The 16568-nt window shown below is 34.5% G+C and overlaps 2 protein-coding genes across 3 annotated transcripts; both read right to left on the minus strand.

Moving 5' to 3' along the window:
- Nucleotides 1–2133: 2133 nt before the first annotated feature.
- LOC149490697 (sodium- and chloride-dependent glycine transporter 1-like) lies at nucleotides 2134–10402 on the minus strand. 2 transcript variants are annotated; one of them, XM_089707621.1, is made up of 12 exons: nucleotides 10101–10399; nucleotides 9525–9656; nucleotides 9070–9224; nucleotides 8770–8834; nucleotides 8420–8552; nucleotides 8064–8198; nucleotides 7389–7492; nucleotides 6702–6939; nucleotides 4823–4951; nucleotides 3343–3543; nucleotides 2976–3101; nucleotides 2134–2294 (listed from the first exon to the last, which is right to left on the minus strand). In XM_089707621.1, the coding sequence occupies exons 1-12, from the start codon at nucleotides 10216–10218 to the stop codon at nucleotides 2154–2156; spliced, it is 1677 nt and encodes a 558-aa protein (XP_089563747.1). In that variant the 5' UTR covers nucleotides 10219–10399; the 3' UTR covers nucleotides 2134–2153. The 2 variants fall into 2 exon arrangements, with proteins under 2 accessions (XP_089563747.1, XP_089563753.1); XM_089707627.1 differs by lacking the exon at nucleotides 3343–3543 and having other exon boundaries at nucleotides 10101–10402.
- A 268-nt stretch (nucleotides 10403–10670) lies between these two features.
- On the minus strand, nucleotides 10671–16418 carry LOC149490698 (uncharacterized). The gene is made up of 9 exons (XM_089707633.1): nucleotides 16243–16418; nucleotides 15746–16134; nucleotides 15403–15619; nucleotides 14930–15078; nucleotides 14030–14221; nucleotides 12203–12377; nucleotides 11537–11754; nucleotides 11054–11248; nucleotides 10671–10818 (listed from the first exon to the last, which is right to left on the minus strand). Exons 1-9 carry the CDS (start codon nucleotides 16346–16348, stop codon nucleotides 10684–10686), a joined length of 1776 nt encoding a protein of 591 aa, XP_089563759.1. The 5' UTR covers nucleotides 16349–16418; the 3' UTR covers nucleotides 10671–10683.
- Between the last annotated feature and the right edge of the window lie 150 nt (nucleotides 16419–16568).

Here is a 16568-nt window from a genome sequence, read left to right on the forward strand (position 1 = left end):
TATGGTGATTTTCGTAAATGGCTAGACGACGATGGTTACCTGTGCAAAAGTTAGACTGGTACAAATGGTTGAATTGTTTTTTTTTAAATCAACACATTTGCGTCGGTATGGCGGGCTGTAAGTCACACCGGAAAAGTATGGCATGACAGTACCGCCTACTTCTTTTTTATGGGCTATCGGTAAATTCTAAAATTTTTGTGTTACAAATCGTTTGATTTTCGCTATTTTTACGACGAGTTCGACTAACGCCCACGCGACTAAACCGCCGGTACCAGTGTTCACACCATCGTTTTTCTTTTTGTCATTGCGTACTAAGACCCCTGTAGAACCACCATCCTGTTACAAATGACTCGAAATTTTGTGTCAGTATCTCCCGGTCTATTAATAGTAGGTACCTATTTGATGTCTCCTATTTATTATTGAGTGTACAAGCATCATTAACCTACGGTACCTACCAATCAGCCCATTCCAGGTTTTGGAATTTATAGCGTGTAATTATAATTTCATTTACCAGAACTGACAGTACTTGAGAAGTATAGACATTCGAAAGAGTTTTTTTTAGATGACTTACGCATATTGTATGATTTTGGCTTGCCACCACCGAGGGAGGTTTGGTAGCTGGAAGCGTTTCATTTTCCTGCGGCCACCTTCACCCTCGACCAATTCATCTTCACCTTCCACCTTTGAGGGTTCGAAGTACACATTTATAGTAATGATTTTGAGTTGAGTTATAAGGTACGTTTGTGATGTTTTTGTTTGAAAAATATTTTAAACTTTTTTATTCTACCAGATTATAAGGCATCTTTATTGTATTAAGTGTATATTCTTATAGATAGGCAATTTTTTTATGATGAATATAAACTAAATACTAAAGTTTATTTAAAAAATTGTAGTAGTAGATAGTTAAATTTGTACCTGTAGTTTAACTCTTTTATCTTTTTCGTCTCCTTGTTTGGCGTCATTTTTACTGTCCGACATTTTCAATTTTATCGATTCTGGTTACTTAAAATTTAACTTTTAATTTTGATCACTGTAAATTTATTGTATTTAAATTAGAATTGCACAAAAATTTTGTTCCTTTCCAAAACTTCAATGAAAACTATGTTTGTGTAAATATTGTCAAAATTTCTACATGACAGTTGTTGTTTTATAAGGACTACGGAGGTGGCAATATATAAATCATATTTGAATCATATCATAGGGCGTATTCAGAAAGAAAGCTTGAAACTTATAAGCGCTTATAAGCGCTTATCGGCGCTTGTCAGCGCTGGTAACCCGCGCAGGAAAATATATGAACATGACAAGCACCGATATTCCGATAAGCGCTTATAAGTTTCAAGCTTTCTTTCTGAATACGCCCATAGGTGCGTGATAGATGCTAATTGCTCAAGTTGCTCTTTTGCTCAGTACTACCCTGTGGTACTACCACAGGTACTACTGCTGTAGTCACAGGCTGTAGTGTATGGTTCGACAAGGATTTGTAGGGAACTAGAAATAATTTGTAACCGTGTCTATTATATATTTTCACATATTAAATAATATCTTTTATATCTAAGCCTTTAGATTGAAATCGTGCATTGAGCGAAAAAATGCTCATAACACGTCGTGGTCATAGTGGGACCGATAACGCGAAATTCGTTTTGAGAAAAATGTGGTCGGAGACGCATTTGAAAATTAGGAACCTATTATCTTTCAACAGGTCATTTTTGAAGTGAAACTTCTTTATCGGGGTTGGACAAAAATTTAGTGTAACATTTTAGCGTTACGCCGTACGCGTGACATTTTTGCGATACGCCATACTCGTGACATTTTTAAGGTCATAAAGAAGTTTCACTTCTTACGTGTGTACTCTAGTACACGCATACATTTTTTTTAGTATCAATAGGCAGAAGTTTGGCCACAATCCCACCTGATGAGAAGCGGTAATGTGGCCTACTTGGTTGCACGTCTACCGGGTGAATCAAAGAAGGAGCATTCTATGCTCCTTCTTTGATTCACCCTAGCTTTGAAGAGGTCCAAGTTGTATTGTTCAAGGAAAGTGGTGGTAGAAATTTCCTAACAGTTCCAGTGATTATAAAAATAAAGCATTCTCAAAAAGGAAAAACAAAGAGGTATAAGAAAAAATAATCCATTTATTATATGCATACATAAATTCATCCATTAACACAATATGTATTTTTATCAGACGCTGCTTCTAAAACAAGTGATTTTTTTCTCAAAGTTTCCCAACGCAGTCTTATTTCAGGGTCAGTTGGACCCCACAATTTGTTTGGCTGGCAATTTATTCGTATACGCTGAAAATTTTATTAATTTTTAATTAATATAATTAAATAAATGATGCAAAACCTACTGGACCGACTTACTGTAGCACATGGTCTGAGGTAACATAAGTTGAAGTCTAATTGTATTGTATTGAAGGCTAATTGTATGTTTCCATCAATTTTATTTTGTATCACACGTACAAGTGCATTTAGCAATATATAATTAAACTGATTATATAAAAAATAATCTACATGTTACCACCTTAAAATGAAACAAATAGCTTATACCAAGTTTACATCACTCCAATGTTTTTTTAAACTGCACCTATAACTTAAATGATAAACTCGTAACCCCTTCAGGTTGGATATTTGGTAAATATTTTTAACAATCCATTATTTTGAAAAATCAGTACATCAACATCAGCTTTGATGTGCCGAAAATCACACAGCTATAGGATGGCATAGCTATCCTAAATACATATCGAGATATAACTGCATGGTAAAACACATTCGGCACTAAAAAAATTATCAATAAATGGAAACATTGAATTGTTTGAATATATTTGTGAACTAGCTCTCCGCCCTCGGCTTTACTCCCAAAGAATGCTCCCATGAGAATGAGATGTTGGTAAAAATAGTCACACCATATAGCATCCTAACTAACTATCCTATGAAATAATCACAAACACAATTTTTCATTTATAATAATTATACCTGTAGGAAAGATCCCTTAGTTTTTAATACGAGTATCACTGCATATACGGGGATGAAGATCACAGACGCTAATGCGACGCACCACCCGAGAACAGTCGCTTCTCGCAACGAGTAAGATGTTATAATCTAAAATAAATTATAATTATAGATTGATTATAGATTTACAAATTAGTCTTTTAGTCATTGTCGTTTAAGGTTTTAATGTTTTTCTAAAAGGCAGAAAATAAATCTGTAGATAGGTCAATAGGATAGAATCTGTGTAGGTAAACAACACATAATATTTTTCAATTTGAACTACAATTTCTGAGATAAGCTTGCATAGATATTTTAAAGAACATACAATAAATATCCAAAAACATTTATTTACCAACAACAAAACCGGCACGACATATCTCCACAATACCATCCAGATTCTATTCAACGGTGCTCCAGTCATGAACACTACGTCATCAGCCAGGTTCCTAGGCCCATATGTATATACCGCGGCTATTAGCTCTAAGCCACATACCAGAGGAACGCTGGCTATAGCCACGTGGGCGTCCAGGAGACTGATAATATGAAGACCACCCTGGGGAATATTTCTTAGCATACATTTTTTTATAGACTGACTAGCTTTCCGACCGCGGTTTCCGCACTACCCGCATTGTCTAAGCGGCCGTACACGGACTGCTTCAAGCATTTGAGACCGACGGCTTGAAGCCGCGACCGCGCTGTGAACTGTGAGTATTCATACACCGTGTACATTGGTCGGCCGTTAACTGCTCGAAAACCTTATAAATTATATACCAAAACCTTCCTCTTCCATCATAGCCATATTTTGTATGTTGAGGTAGGTTTCAACGTAAAAGTACAAATCGATAGAGGTAATGTATTGCAATGGCGTGCAAACAAAAGCATTGCTTAGAGAAACTTGTAAATTGTTATTGGATTCGAAGTTAGTTTTAAAGGAAAATTTAATAGCCTATGTAGGTAACTGGGTAATCTACCTTTCTTATGACAAAAAAAAAAAGGTCCAGTATTTACATACAAAAAGAAATCCTTCCCCTTTATAATATTAGTGTAGAAATGTAGATGTAAACTTTGTGCACTGAATTCTTGTCAAATTAAATTTAAGAAAAATGAGATTTTGAAGACTTATTTCATCGTTAGCGTGCAAAATTCTTATAAATTCGATATTTCAGGAAGTTCCTTTGCCTTAATAAATTAAGTAATTCAACACATAGCCACTATTATGTGCTATTAGGGTGTCAAAACTGAAGGGAACAAACAATACATGCTATATATCTTATGCCGTGTTCATTTCGACACGAAATAAATCAAGCCAAGCAAACAGGACAACTCGGTTGCATGAGTTCAAACTTCACGTGACAAATAATTTTGCAAACTCCAGCAACATTGTTTCACTTGTCACGGTTTACGCGGTCACTGAACTCTGGGGAAGTTATATGGATCAAGGTAATTGTGCAGTTCTAGAATAATTATGTAATGCTGTTTGAAGGCAGTTTGTAGTACTTGGTAACGAAGATTTTTTTATACTAGCTACAGTTTTTTGCTAACAGACATGCAGTATATAAAAAGAAAGACTGAAAGCTTGCTTTAAGTAAGCTAAAAAGTAGTAAAATAAAAAAACCGTGTAAGTTACATGACGTAAGAATATGAGTTTAAGATACGGTCACTATAGTTGGTGACCGTATTTTATTAATGAAGGAATCGAAGAAAATATGCATATTAAAAATGTACAATGGACAGATCTTATATACTATTATTTCTTATCTTTAGCTTGCAATAGACATGAAACTATATAATTAGCCACAAAAATATATCTTTAGTAATAAACACTTACTTACCTCTGTTGTGCATAAGATAGACAAGCAAAAGAGCGATATACAAGTTAAAAATGTTATTAATTTTTTCCTCCTTCGAAGTTGAGGAAATTCGTCTAGTATACCCGCTATCACTGCCTCTATAGTTACGAACTGAAAAAAATAGAATACATAAAAATGTGGGACAAATTTTATGAATGATTGTATGATGAATGAATGATGACTTTTGTTTAGTGTATTATTATAATATAATGGACTTTTTGAAGGCTAACTAAGGAAAACTATTACTAACATTTTATAAAGGTTGTATAGTCGAGCCAATTTAATAGGCAACATTTGACGTCTATCAATTTTATCTTCGAAGAGAGGTAACCTGCTTAAAAACATCGATTAAAGTGAATTAATCGATAGGGATTTGAAACATTTGTAAATCGAATTTATTAATTTATGATGATTTTTGTTCACAAGTAATCAATGCATTCGATTCTAGATGTCAGATCTCGATTTTTAGAGTAACATCTCTGGTATTTAAAAAGAATAAAGGTTTATTGACACAAAATTGTATCGACGTCAGTTCTTCAATTCAGAAATTGTTTATTATGTTTAGAATGGTTCATCAGTAAAATGAAATCTTAAAATTACTTGTATCGGTCATTATTATTATAAATATGTAATCATTATTGAAAAAAGTTAAGCAAATGTGCAGATCTAACAGAAAGAAATATCATGTTATTCTATGTTGTCGTTACTAGGTTACGTTGTTGAATTTTGTTGAACTGTCAAATGTTGCCTATTAAAATGGCTCTACTATAGTTCTTCAATGTTGTATAGAATGTAATATGATATTCAGTTGGGCTTTATTCATGTGGTCAGCTCCATACAGGTTTCAGTGCGGTTTTGAACCCTTTTCGTATAAATTAAATGTGATATGGGTTTGGCTGATTGTCTAAACATAAAACATATTGACTAACTGCAGACATCTTGTATTTGGTAAGTAGTTAGTTAGTCACTAGCCCACAATCTTTAGCTACATTTTTTTGGTAAAAAGAATCAAGAAAATTAAAAAAAAATGTGTGCGTGTACTAGTGTACACACGTAAGAAGTGAAACTTCTTTATGACCTTATTTTTCAAAAAAATAATTTACTATATGCAACTTTATAGAAATACGTCAATCACGCGTGGTAGGGATAAAAACAAGATGGCGCGTAACGAAAAAATGTTACACTAAATTTTTTTCCAACCCCGATAAAGAAGTATCACTTCAAAAATAGAAAAATTTCCGAGTCCCCGTAATGTATGGCTTTTTGCTAGCATTATTAAAATAAAGCATTTCCGAAAGTTACCCTCAAACTAATAGAATTGTAACGCAAAAAGCATTAACAAAGCATTTGAACACTAAACGGTTACTGGTTAAAAGAAAATGTTTTATCGTATTCAATCGCACGAAAGCTTTTTCCTCGAAGTGAATAAGTCGAAGCTGTGATTCACTGAAACTTGGCACACGCACGCAAGCGATTGACAAGCCTTCTATTTGTACCCTATTGGATAGTTCTGACAAATTGAAATTTTATTTTGAGAAATATGCAACGAAATATGACTGAACTGAACCACTTGTTTATTCGGAAAATAAATGATGTTTTTTTTGACTTATTCACGACGTGCTTTAGTTCTTTTATAACGAATATTCTAAGTAGGTAATTAAACATTTTATGTGAAAAAGTATTCACAAAAAAAAATCCAACCCAACTGAATATTATATAATATTTGGGACTATCTTAATTGCCTGCCTTGCGAATAGTTTTCTTTCATTATTTTTTTTATGTCTTTTATCAAAAAATCTCTTCATATTTCAACCAAACCGTTCAAACTACATACATACTTAAAAAAAATCTCAAAACTGACCATCGTATCAATACCCAAGAAGAACAGCATAACAAAGAACACGATCGCCCAGAAGTTAGGCACGGGCATCATGGCCACCGCGGCTGGGTACGTCACGAAGGCCAACCCCGGGCCCGCGGAGGCAACCTCACTTATCCCCACACCAGCCCGATCCGCTAGGAAACCTAGCACCGAGAACACTACGAAACCCGCCAGAATACTCGTGCCGCAGTTTATCACTGGTATTATTATGGACGATCTGGAATATTATGTGTTAACACATTATACTTACTCAAAATATAAGGAACAGTATAAAAAATATTGAACTGTAATCTATGTTTTAAGTTTTAACTAACTAAGAACTAGCTAGTAGCTAGTTTCACACATCATCGGCGAATAATATAGGACATGCACTTTATTGATTCATTAGTTTTTTTGTTTTGTCCATGGCAAACAATTATAAATATTTAAATACCTTCATAAGGATGGAATTACATAAATAAAAGATAGTATTTTCTGATGTTTGATGTTACGCGAGTATTATACATTTAGAAATTAAAGACTTTTTAACGGATTTTAAACGCGATTTATTCATTCTATTATTTTCCCGACGTTTCGTACACTTTACAGCGAGCGTGGTCACGGGCGTGGTCTCCCGCCCGTGACCACGTTAAAAAGTCTTTAATTTCTAAATAAAAGATACTTTACCGTAAATAGTTGTAATGGAAATTGTTAAAACTGGCCATGCTGACTAATCCTCCCCAGCCAGGGCCTACAGAAAAGAACACTTGGGTCGCTGCATCTGCCCATACCTGTAAACATTATACTAAAACGTGACTTTGAACACAAAGGAAAACCCTATAATAGAGATAAGTAAAATGGTAATTAATTAACACATATAAAAAAAATATTAATCGATTTTTAATAGCCATTCGTATTTAGTTTATGTGACTATTATTATCCAGTTCATACTAGTTTTAAATTAGGTTAATACGGTTCTCCTAACCGATTTTCGTGATTTGCCTCCAATCTTTAGATCAGCTAAAATGCCGCTTGTGATCATATTATCCTTTCACAGTATTATGGGACGGAAGATTCTACACGACCGGAGTTTGATCCAATCTACAATCCAGTTAAAGATCACAAAAATGGAAACGAAATTACTAAAAAGAAAGTAATTTTTGGCTGATAATCACAAGAATAACAAGGAGGGTATTGTGAATACATTTTTGTTATTTAATAGTGAGGTGGGCTTTGGGCGCGGGATTCGGCTATTTTTTATAAATTTGTGCAGCACTTGGAAGAACAACACAAAAGTGACCAACTTTATTTACTTGATCATCGATAAATATTAGAGAGCAATTTTAGGAAATTAGTAGGTACCTTTGGTTTAGCTAATTGGCTCCAATCGGGCCATACATAATACAAGATGCCTTGCCAAGCGCCTGGTAACGTAGCTCCTCGTATTAGTAATGCAAATAATACCACATATGGAAACAAAACGGTGAAGTATACGATCTGTGAGGTATCAACAAAAAATTATATTATTTTACCACCCTAATATAATATATAAATTTTTAATTCTGGAAAATTCAATGAAATATGGTAAGGTATATAGTTTAAAGAACACAGGCCATAAATTTGAATAATATAACGAAAAGTTTTGAGCCTTTTTCAAAGAGAAGATCTAAATCAAGTAAAAATAATGACGCTGATATAAAATTAAACTTCTGACTTACTTTTCCCACGCTTTTTACACCATTACAAATACAAAGGTACACTATAATCCAAGAAATCACATTACACCAGAACACTGGCCAAACGACTCCACCGATTTGGGATATACTTGGGGACATTTGCAGGATTCGAATACTGAAAGAATTCGCATTTGAAAGATATATTCATCTATCTAATATAAGAAAATATTATTTTAGCATTGACGGTTATGCCTTCTTTGTTTAATAGGTCCAAGTCGCTACTGTTTATGCTATCATAATACGATACAAGTCATCACGAAACTCATGAAAAGTAATATTGAAAGTGCCTCGTTCGGCTGCTATCGTAAAATTTATATGACAGTTATACTTACTGAAAGAATTCATCTTCTGGTGTCGATGCCGTACCATTGAATAATAAACTTGAAGTGCTAGTAATCTAGAAATTTTTATCATATTCAATACATATTCTATCAGTGTTTTCTTTTAAGTGTACTTCTTTGGTTTTTCATAATGTTTGTTTTTAAAATAATTTATCTCATCATGCCCATTGCGTACATACGCATAGGTACCTAACCCTTATTATTTATACTTAAATAATAATAATTATCATGATATTTACAATATTTGCTAGACACGAAGACATTTACAAAAGCATCAATTCGAATCATTACCTCCGCGCATTTTTCAGTGTTCCATGAATTATCACAGTCTTGCCAAGGCAGTGGCGAGCTGAAGGAATGATATATGTACAGAATCGGGTATGACATAATGACTGCAAAGTATGTTACCGCTATAACGTTTAAAATTATCACCGCGTAGCCGGCCCCTGTTGACAAATTGTATACAGCTAAAGGATGGGCAGAAATAAATCAGAAGTGGAGCAGTTGCGACATGCACTTGATAATTCAGAAGGGGATATGGAGAAATCATTATGTGTAATTGAAGAAGATATGAGCACGTGTTGATAAAGGTTGCTGTGATTTTTAATTGGGTTCATACATAAGTGATTAAAGTCTTTAGTCGACCCAAGTACCTTTATATGTAGTTTGACCATTTATTAGAAAAGTTTTTATTGGTTTGTTTTCAAATGATATGGATGTGAATTGTGAATATGGATATTATTTACCTTTGAACAGTGGATTGATGTTGAATACTGATATGCATCCTGAACTAGCAAATTGTCCCAATGTCGTTTCCAAAAATACTAATGGTATTGCACAAATAAACAGCGTTAAGAGATATGGGATTAAAAACGCACCTGAAATTAGGAAGTGTCTTTTAACTGGGAGATACAAATAGTTCAATTATACTACTATATCAATGCTGCTAATTAAGTCAATACCAGAAACAACAAATAAAACATAATCAACATTATTTTCGTCTTCTTCTTCCAACTTCCGAGTCTCTATGTATACAGGGTGTAATCGTTAAGTGTGCACAAGCGATTATTCCGTAACTATTGCAGATAAAAATGTACATGGGATATTCATATCTCATACTAAATGTATGGGAGGGTTTAAAGTTAATTTTTTAGATATTTGTCGTTTTATTTCTAAAAATTTATTGTGGCCATTTTACTTATTAGTAAAAGTACTTTCGATATCAGTTTAAAGTTTTTTGATATCTGTAATATTTACGGAATAATCGCCTGTGCACACTTAACGATTACACCCTGTATAATTTAACCAGAAAGTGTACAAACCCCCGCCATTCCGGTAGCACAGATAGGGGAACCTCCAAATGTTTCCAATGCCGACAGCATAACCTAAACACGAGAGCAGATACTCGATCTGATTGCCCCAACGCTCGTGACCCGCCATTCCCGCCTTAACCACAGATTAGTAAATAGTTGCTACGTAAGTTATACCGCAGTAGACAGATGGCTAAAGACTGGACGCGGGTCGTGACCCTAGCTCGAGTCACCACTGAATTGAGGATGTGGATGCTTAGTGTGAAGTGCCGTATGGAAAATAAATATGCCTTGATTGCTGTTTGGGGGGCGTGTTACTGTCACTCTTAATGGTCAAAAGAAAACATAATGTTAAGTAACAGTTATTGAAGTCGAATTAGAATAACTATTTTGCAACTTTTGCAAGAACTTTCTGTAAATGTATATGTTTCGAGTGTTATGATGGAGTCTGTTTATGCGTGTTATGTGTGCGTAGTGCGTACCAAGTGCGTATGTACTAAAGTAGAAATTGTTCAGAATGACATGACGTCAGGAGTTTTAAACAAAAAATATTTTCAATTTAATTTATTTTTATTCATTCATATTTCACAATAATTCAAGATCGTACAGTATCAATACTGAAACCAAAGTGGCAAGTCAAGTTATCTGGTGGGAGCTGCCTTGAGGAAGATGGGTCGTTTTCTGGCTTGCCTTTCGCTGTTTTCACTGCGCCTAAACTATATTGTAAAACCTGGACAATAATTTAATGAATGAATTTCATTCCTCTAATAGTAGAGTCAAATTAATTATTAAATTTTATACCGATATATCCTGCTTTGAATGGTATGAACTTTCATTAAAATTGGCCAAATTATTGAAAATGACCTAAACAAATGTCGAATACACTACGACTTTTTAAAGATTCCATTCAAGATAGACGATAAAGATATCTGATATTTGTAATAATTATAATTATAATAACATACAGAAAGGTCCCCATCCCCCCAGTGAATAGCATCTTCTGTGCCCAGCGAGTCGTCCCAGTGGAAATGCTGTGGCTGGCTCCAGTCGGGCCTCTTGAGTGCGCATTTAATTGTGGCCAAAGTGACCCTTTGCTCCCCTGGAGGCTTTAGCGACATTGCGCTTTTTTTGTCTGGTTTACCTGGCTTGCCAGCGAATGTCTAATTATGGAAGAAATTGATTTCAGATTATTGAAAAACCCGAACAAAACGAAATAGAACTATAACTATTTCATAATCGATCACCAGTCACCACCATCCAAATGGTTATCTACTAGTATTTACTGAACATGATTTGCTTGCTTTGTATGGACATTTTATAGACTTTTTTTTAGAAGGCCACAATTGCACATGTTTTCGGAAACACCGCATATTTAAAGAGAAAAACAATTCTAACAGGAACGTCTAAACATCCATAAATTAAATCTTAGATGATGATAATTTCATTACCATTGAATATATCAATCGTATCGTGACGACAGTCCTAAATGTATCCCGCAGAGCCGTTAGATTAGGACAAAATATCCTAACAGTGGGCTCTTGAAAGTTCATAATTTTATTCCACTGCACTTTATTACTCTCAAATGTGGTGTAATGGCAAATTATGCGAGAATTCTTGGTAGTTAAACGGTTATAAATATCAGACGCGTGAGATGACGCTTCGGGTTCTGCAAAGTAATAAATCAGTTTATTATCTTAACTCATTCATAATCTGCTGTGTGAACTTTATTTGGATTTCGGATGTTATTTGAATAGCACGTGCGATATATGTTTGAGAATTTGGAAAGACTTATTTTTAGTTACATGAAACTTTTTATATGATAAATGAAGCTATGACGATTGCAATGTGCAAGAAGGAGACAAATTAAATAAATAATTGTCTGAGTTAGAGTTTTAAGGATCGTGTCTTTGAAATTGTTATAATAATATGTCGACGATCTTAATTATTGTATCACTTAACAAATTAGAACAATAAGCTAACTAGTCATTACCTGTTTAAGTTGGTTTATTACGAATCTTAAATAATATTAATTTTCTAATGTATTTGGACTACATGCTAATAATCGTTTTGAGTCTGGTAAATTTAATCGTATGTAGAAACAATAAAATAAGCACCAAGAATCATCTTGCTCTCCACAGCAGAAGCTTGCTTGGAGAAGTTCCAGTCTTCATCTTCTGGTGGAGGCATCATTTCAATTAGAGATTCGTTTTGACGGAACATTAGAAATTGTCTTCGAGTAGAATCTAACAAAGGTAGTTCTAGTTCAATGTGGAAAGCTGTTGTGGCACCCTGCATTGAAATGTGTGTAAATAAAATTTCAACTACCTAAATTCAATGAAATGTGTAAAAGAGAAACTTTTTAAAGTAACTATGGATTCTAGGTATACGCTACTTTTAGTGTACGGAAGGAAGTCTTATATTGCGATAGAGATATTTAAAGACAAGAAAAATATGTATGTAGAGAAAGGGGTGTGGGGTACTTATAAGAAAGTTATTTTAGACAATTTTTTTTACTTTACTCAAGAAGTTTTCTATCTTTATAAATTCCTTAACCTCGCGCCTCACTTCTCTCTACCATATGTACGCTGACGACTTACAAATCTACACCCAGGCCTCGCTCAACAATTTACCTAGTGCTATCCGACATATCAATGCCGAACTAGCAACCCTGGTCAATTGGAGTGACGAATACGGTCTAAAAATCAATCCTGCAAAGAGTCACGCGATTATCATGGGAAGTCCGTATCTCGTTTCCGAAATTGACTGGGGCGCCTTACCCAGTGTCTGCCTTGGTGGAGTAACAATTCCTTATTGTAAGGTGGTTAAAAATCTAGGTGTTCATCTCGACCAAACACTATCGTGGTCTCACCACCTACAAGAGATCAGTCGTAAGGTGTATGCGGCATCGGGTACTCTTCGGCGTCTACGTAACTTTTTGCCTATTCCAACAAAAATTATGTTAGCTCAATCCCTTCTCTTCCCTATAGTCGAGACTATGCGGATGTGTGTTTTCCTGACCTTACGATTGAGAATATGGAGAAACTGGAGCGTCTGCAAAATCTTTTAATTCGATTTGTATTCGGCCTTCGCAAATTCGACCATGTCTCTTTCTATCGCAGACGCCTCAAGTGGCTCCCTATTCGCCTCCGACATCATCTCCACTGTCTTCAATTACTATACCGTATCCTTTTCGATCCTTCCACTCCTTCCTACCTTAAGAATAACTTCATTTTTCAACACTGCGAAAACTACTCTCTTCGATCAGCTGACAAACTTATTTTGTGTATTCCCTCTCATCGCACCAATTTTTATGCGGGTTCTTTTGCTGTCTCTGCCGTCAAGTTATGGAACTCCCTACCTTTAAAAATCAGACTTGCTCCTTCCTTATCCTCTTTTAAACATCATGTCCGTAATCATTTCCTCTTAACTGCCTATAATTCGGATTAGTTTATGTAGTATACTTCTATTTAGACATTTATATTTATTTAATATATATATATTATATATATTTAATATTTATATAGTTACTACTATGTAGTATGCATATGTGTATGTATGTATGTGTATCTTATGATATATTTGTATTTCATATATTTATTTAGGTAATATTAGTAATATTATTATTTATATATTTTTTTTATTTTTGTTCATTTTTACGTATTTATATCATGTACTGTATAAAATGTGTATATATTTTATTGTGTTCTCTTATTATTTCTACCCTATTCTAAAAATATGTTTTTATTTTGTCCGACAACTTTTTGCGCTTCTTTGCCTTTCTCCCCGTGGTTGCCTGGCAGAGATCACTGCATAGTGATAAGGCCGCCCTTTGTGCTTTCTAATCTTATTTTTGTAACCTTTATGTATATTTTGTTTTTTGCACAATAAAGTGTTAAATAAATAATAAATAATAAATAAATAAGTGAGTAACTTTCATGTACCTTTTCTGGCTTCGGCGGTTGTGGCACAGATATAACACGAAACACGGTGAAATCAAAGTACGCTGAACGCAGATCATCCGGATGCGGTTCAAAAGGTTCTGCAGACCGGTCGGTGGGGAGAACTTCGCGACAGTCCAGCCATTGGAGACGCGGGAAACGGGTTAGTGTGGTGCGTGCGTATGCGGCACACACCTATATGGTTATATCAGCTGTTTAATTAAGAGCCTAAGTGAAGTCCCGTGTCCACGTAGTGGGGTAAGGGGCAGATGAATTATTCATACATCTGTTTCACTGATCGATTTTCTTTAGGGACAATTAGGTGATCAGCCTTCTGTGTCCTGCCAGACCGAGAAATTTTTTTTTTTCGTCTCCACCGGGAATCGAACCCAGGACCCCTCGGTTCTGCGCTCACGCGTCAACCACTGTACCAAGGAGGCGGTCGTAACAAATTAAGAGCCTAGTCTTTGTTAAATATAACCGTTCACAGTTCACTATAGAGGCTAGGGACTAGGCTCTTGCTAAAGGAATACTGTTGCAACTTTCATCGATGCTCCGCTATGGTGACTGGAGTAGCGTGACTTGATAAAACCCATCTCCTTCCTTAGTAAATGAAATTCCCAGTGCGAAATTTTTTTCCAATGCGGAGCAGCAAATGATAGTCTTTGCAACAATAATAAACTACGCCTGTTACAAAAAAATGGCATAGTCGTGTAAATCAAACACGAATTACAGCATAATGTAGGAGTAAAAATTTGGTAAAGTCACACATCTCAATATTTATCAAAGTAGACCTAATTTGGTATAATAAAATAATAAAAAATGCAGAAATTGTATATATTAATGAAATCCATTGGCATAGGATTTGTAATAGCGCCATCTATTAGAAAGAAATTAACATACCGAGCACGGATTTCCCGCCAACTGTAAAGACGTCAAACATGGCAGTTGCGCCAAAGGTTCGAGTACAGAGTTTAGATCATAGATGTCGTTGTCGGCCAAATCGAGAACCGTGATGTGATGAGGTAAACGAGCTACACCTTGGATGCCCTCTAAAACATTTTAACAACAATAATTTACAATGATAAATCAATTATTATTGTTGTTGAAGACCTCTTGTAAAGGAAAAAATAATATTAATTTGTACGATTTTATCTGATATCTAATTTAAACGTTGAAGACTATAAGTACATTAAAATTTGATTCATTAAAATTTGCCAAAGATAATCCTGCGGCTTAGTTTGCTATTGTCCTTAGAATTTTGGTCAGAATTGAAATTATAAAGCTTGAGTTAGGTAAGATATTGATTTGAGTGAGAAAAGGATCTCCCGGCAGATTTCTGGTGCAAGTTGTTTATTTTCTAAATACCGCCTTACCATCATTTAATAGATTTCTGCTTAATCCCAAGTATGTGAGCTCCGTTGGTAAATACTCAGCAAAATGATCAAGATTATTTATTCGATTGGCTTGAAGTTCAAGCAGTTTTAAGCTTCGAGGTAGAAAACTTGCATCAATGTTATCAATGAAGTTACAGGCCAAATTTAGTGTTATGAGATTTTTAAATTCCAATAATTCTGCATCCAGCTCCGTCATCTACAATAGTCGCAATGCACTTTTAAACGAAATAAAAATATAACACCTTACATTTTTTATTTGCCTCAAAATCTTCTATTATCTAGTCATTAATTGTGTTTAAGGTAATTAATTCTAAAAAAGTACCTCAATATCATTGACTCTCAACACAGTGACCCGTTTCAAGTCTTCTTTCAAACATTTTCGATCGTTAACTTTGACGGCCTTTTTAATAAGCTGAATCATATTATCCGTGATACAATTGCAATTGTTAAAGCATATTTTTCCTTCTTCGTTTGCGAATTTTTCGTTATCCCACAATGTTATGGGTAACATAATCTCCCATTGCTCTTCTAAGCTCAAAGTATTTGTTTCATCGAAGAAACCACTAAGTATACTTTTATTTATTTTATTCTGCAATGCGGTTGAAAATGGTAATTGCGAGATATTTTCTTGAAGGCACTTCTTTCTATGATACCTTCCAGCATTATCACTTAGGGTCCAATTTATTCCGTGCTCTATTCTGTCTTGGTATCCTATAAGATAAACAGGAAAATTTAATAAAATATTGCCGATGATAAAATAAGAGAAGTTATTATAATATTATTATGAGCTTAGATTATGAGTAATATAATATGTCATACCTTCAACTGCATCTTCAGGAACATAGTTAAGAGAAGCATCGCTAATATTGGGCCTTGCTACTTGCGGGGTAGGCTTTTTAACAGTTTCTTTCGGTTTTGGTGGCATAATATGTTTAAATAAATATTATTGATTGAACAACTAGGTTATTAAGCGTGCATTGCATAATGCCCTAAACAGTTCTACTCATGTTCTACTTCCAAATTCGAAGTATGAAATTGTCATTTTTTTTTTATTAATTGTGTTAAGTTTTCAGGACAAGGAAATAAAAATAACAGTACATAGATAATATTATATTTTTTTCATTAATTCAAAATAAAAAAAGTAC

This window comes from Colias philodice, chromosome 2, assembly GCF_061535455.1.
Source record: "Colias philodice isolate Cphi_HAF_F1 chromosome 2, ilColPhil1 Martin Lab GWU primary, whole genome shotgun sequence".
Lineage (NCBI taxonomy): Eukaryota > Metazoa > Arthropoda > Insecta > Lepidoptera > Pieridae > Colias > Colias philodice.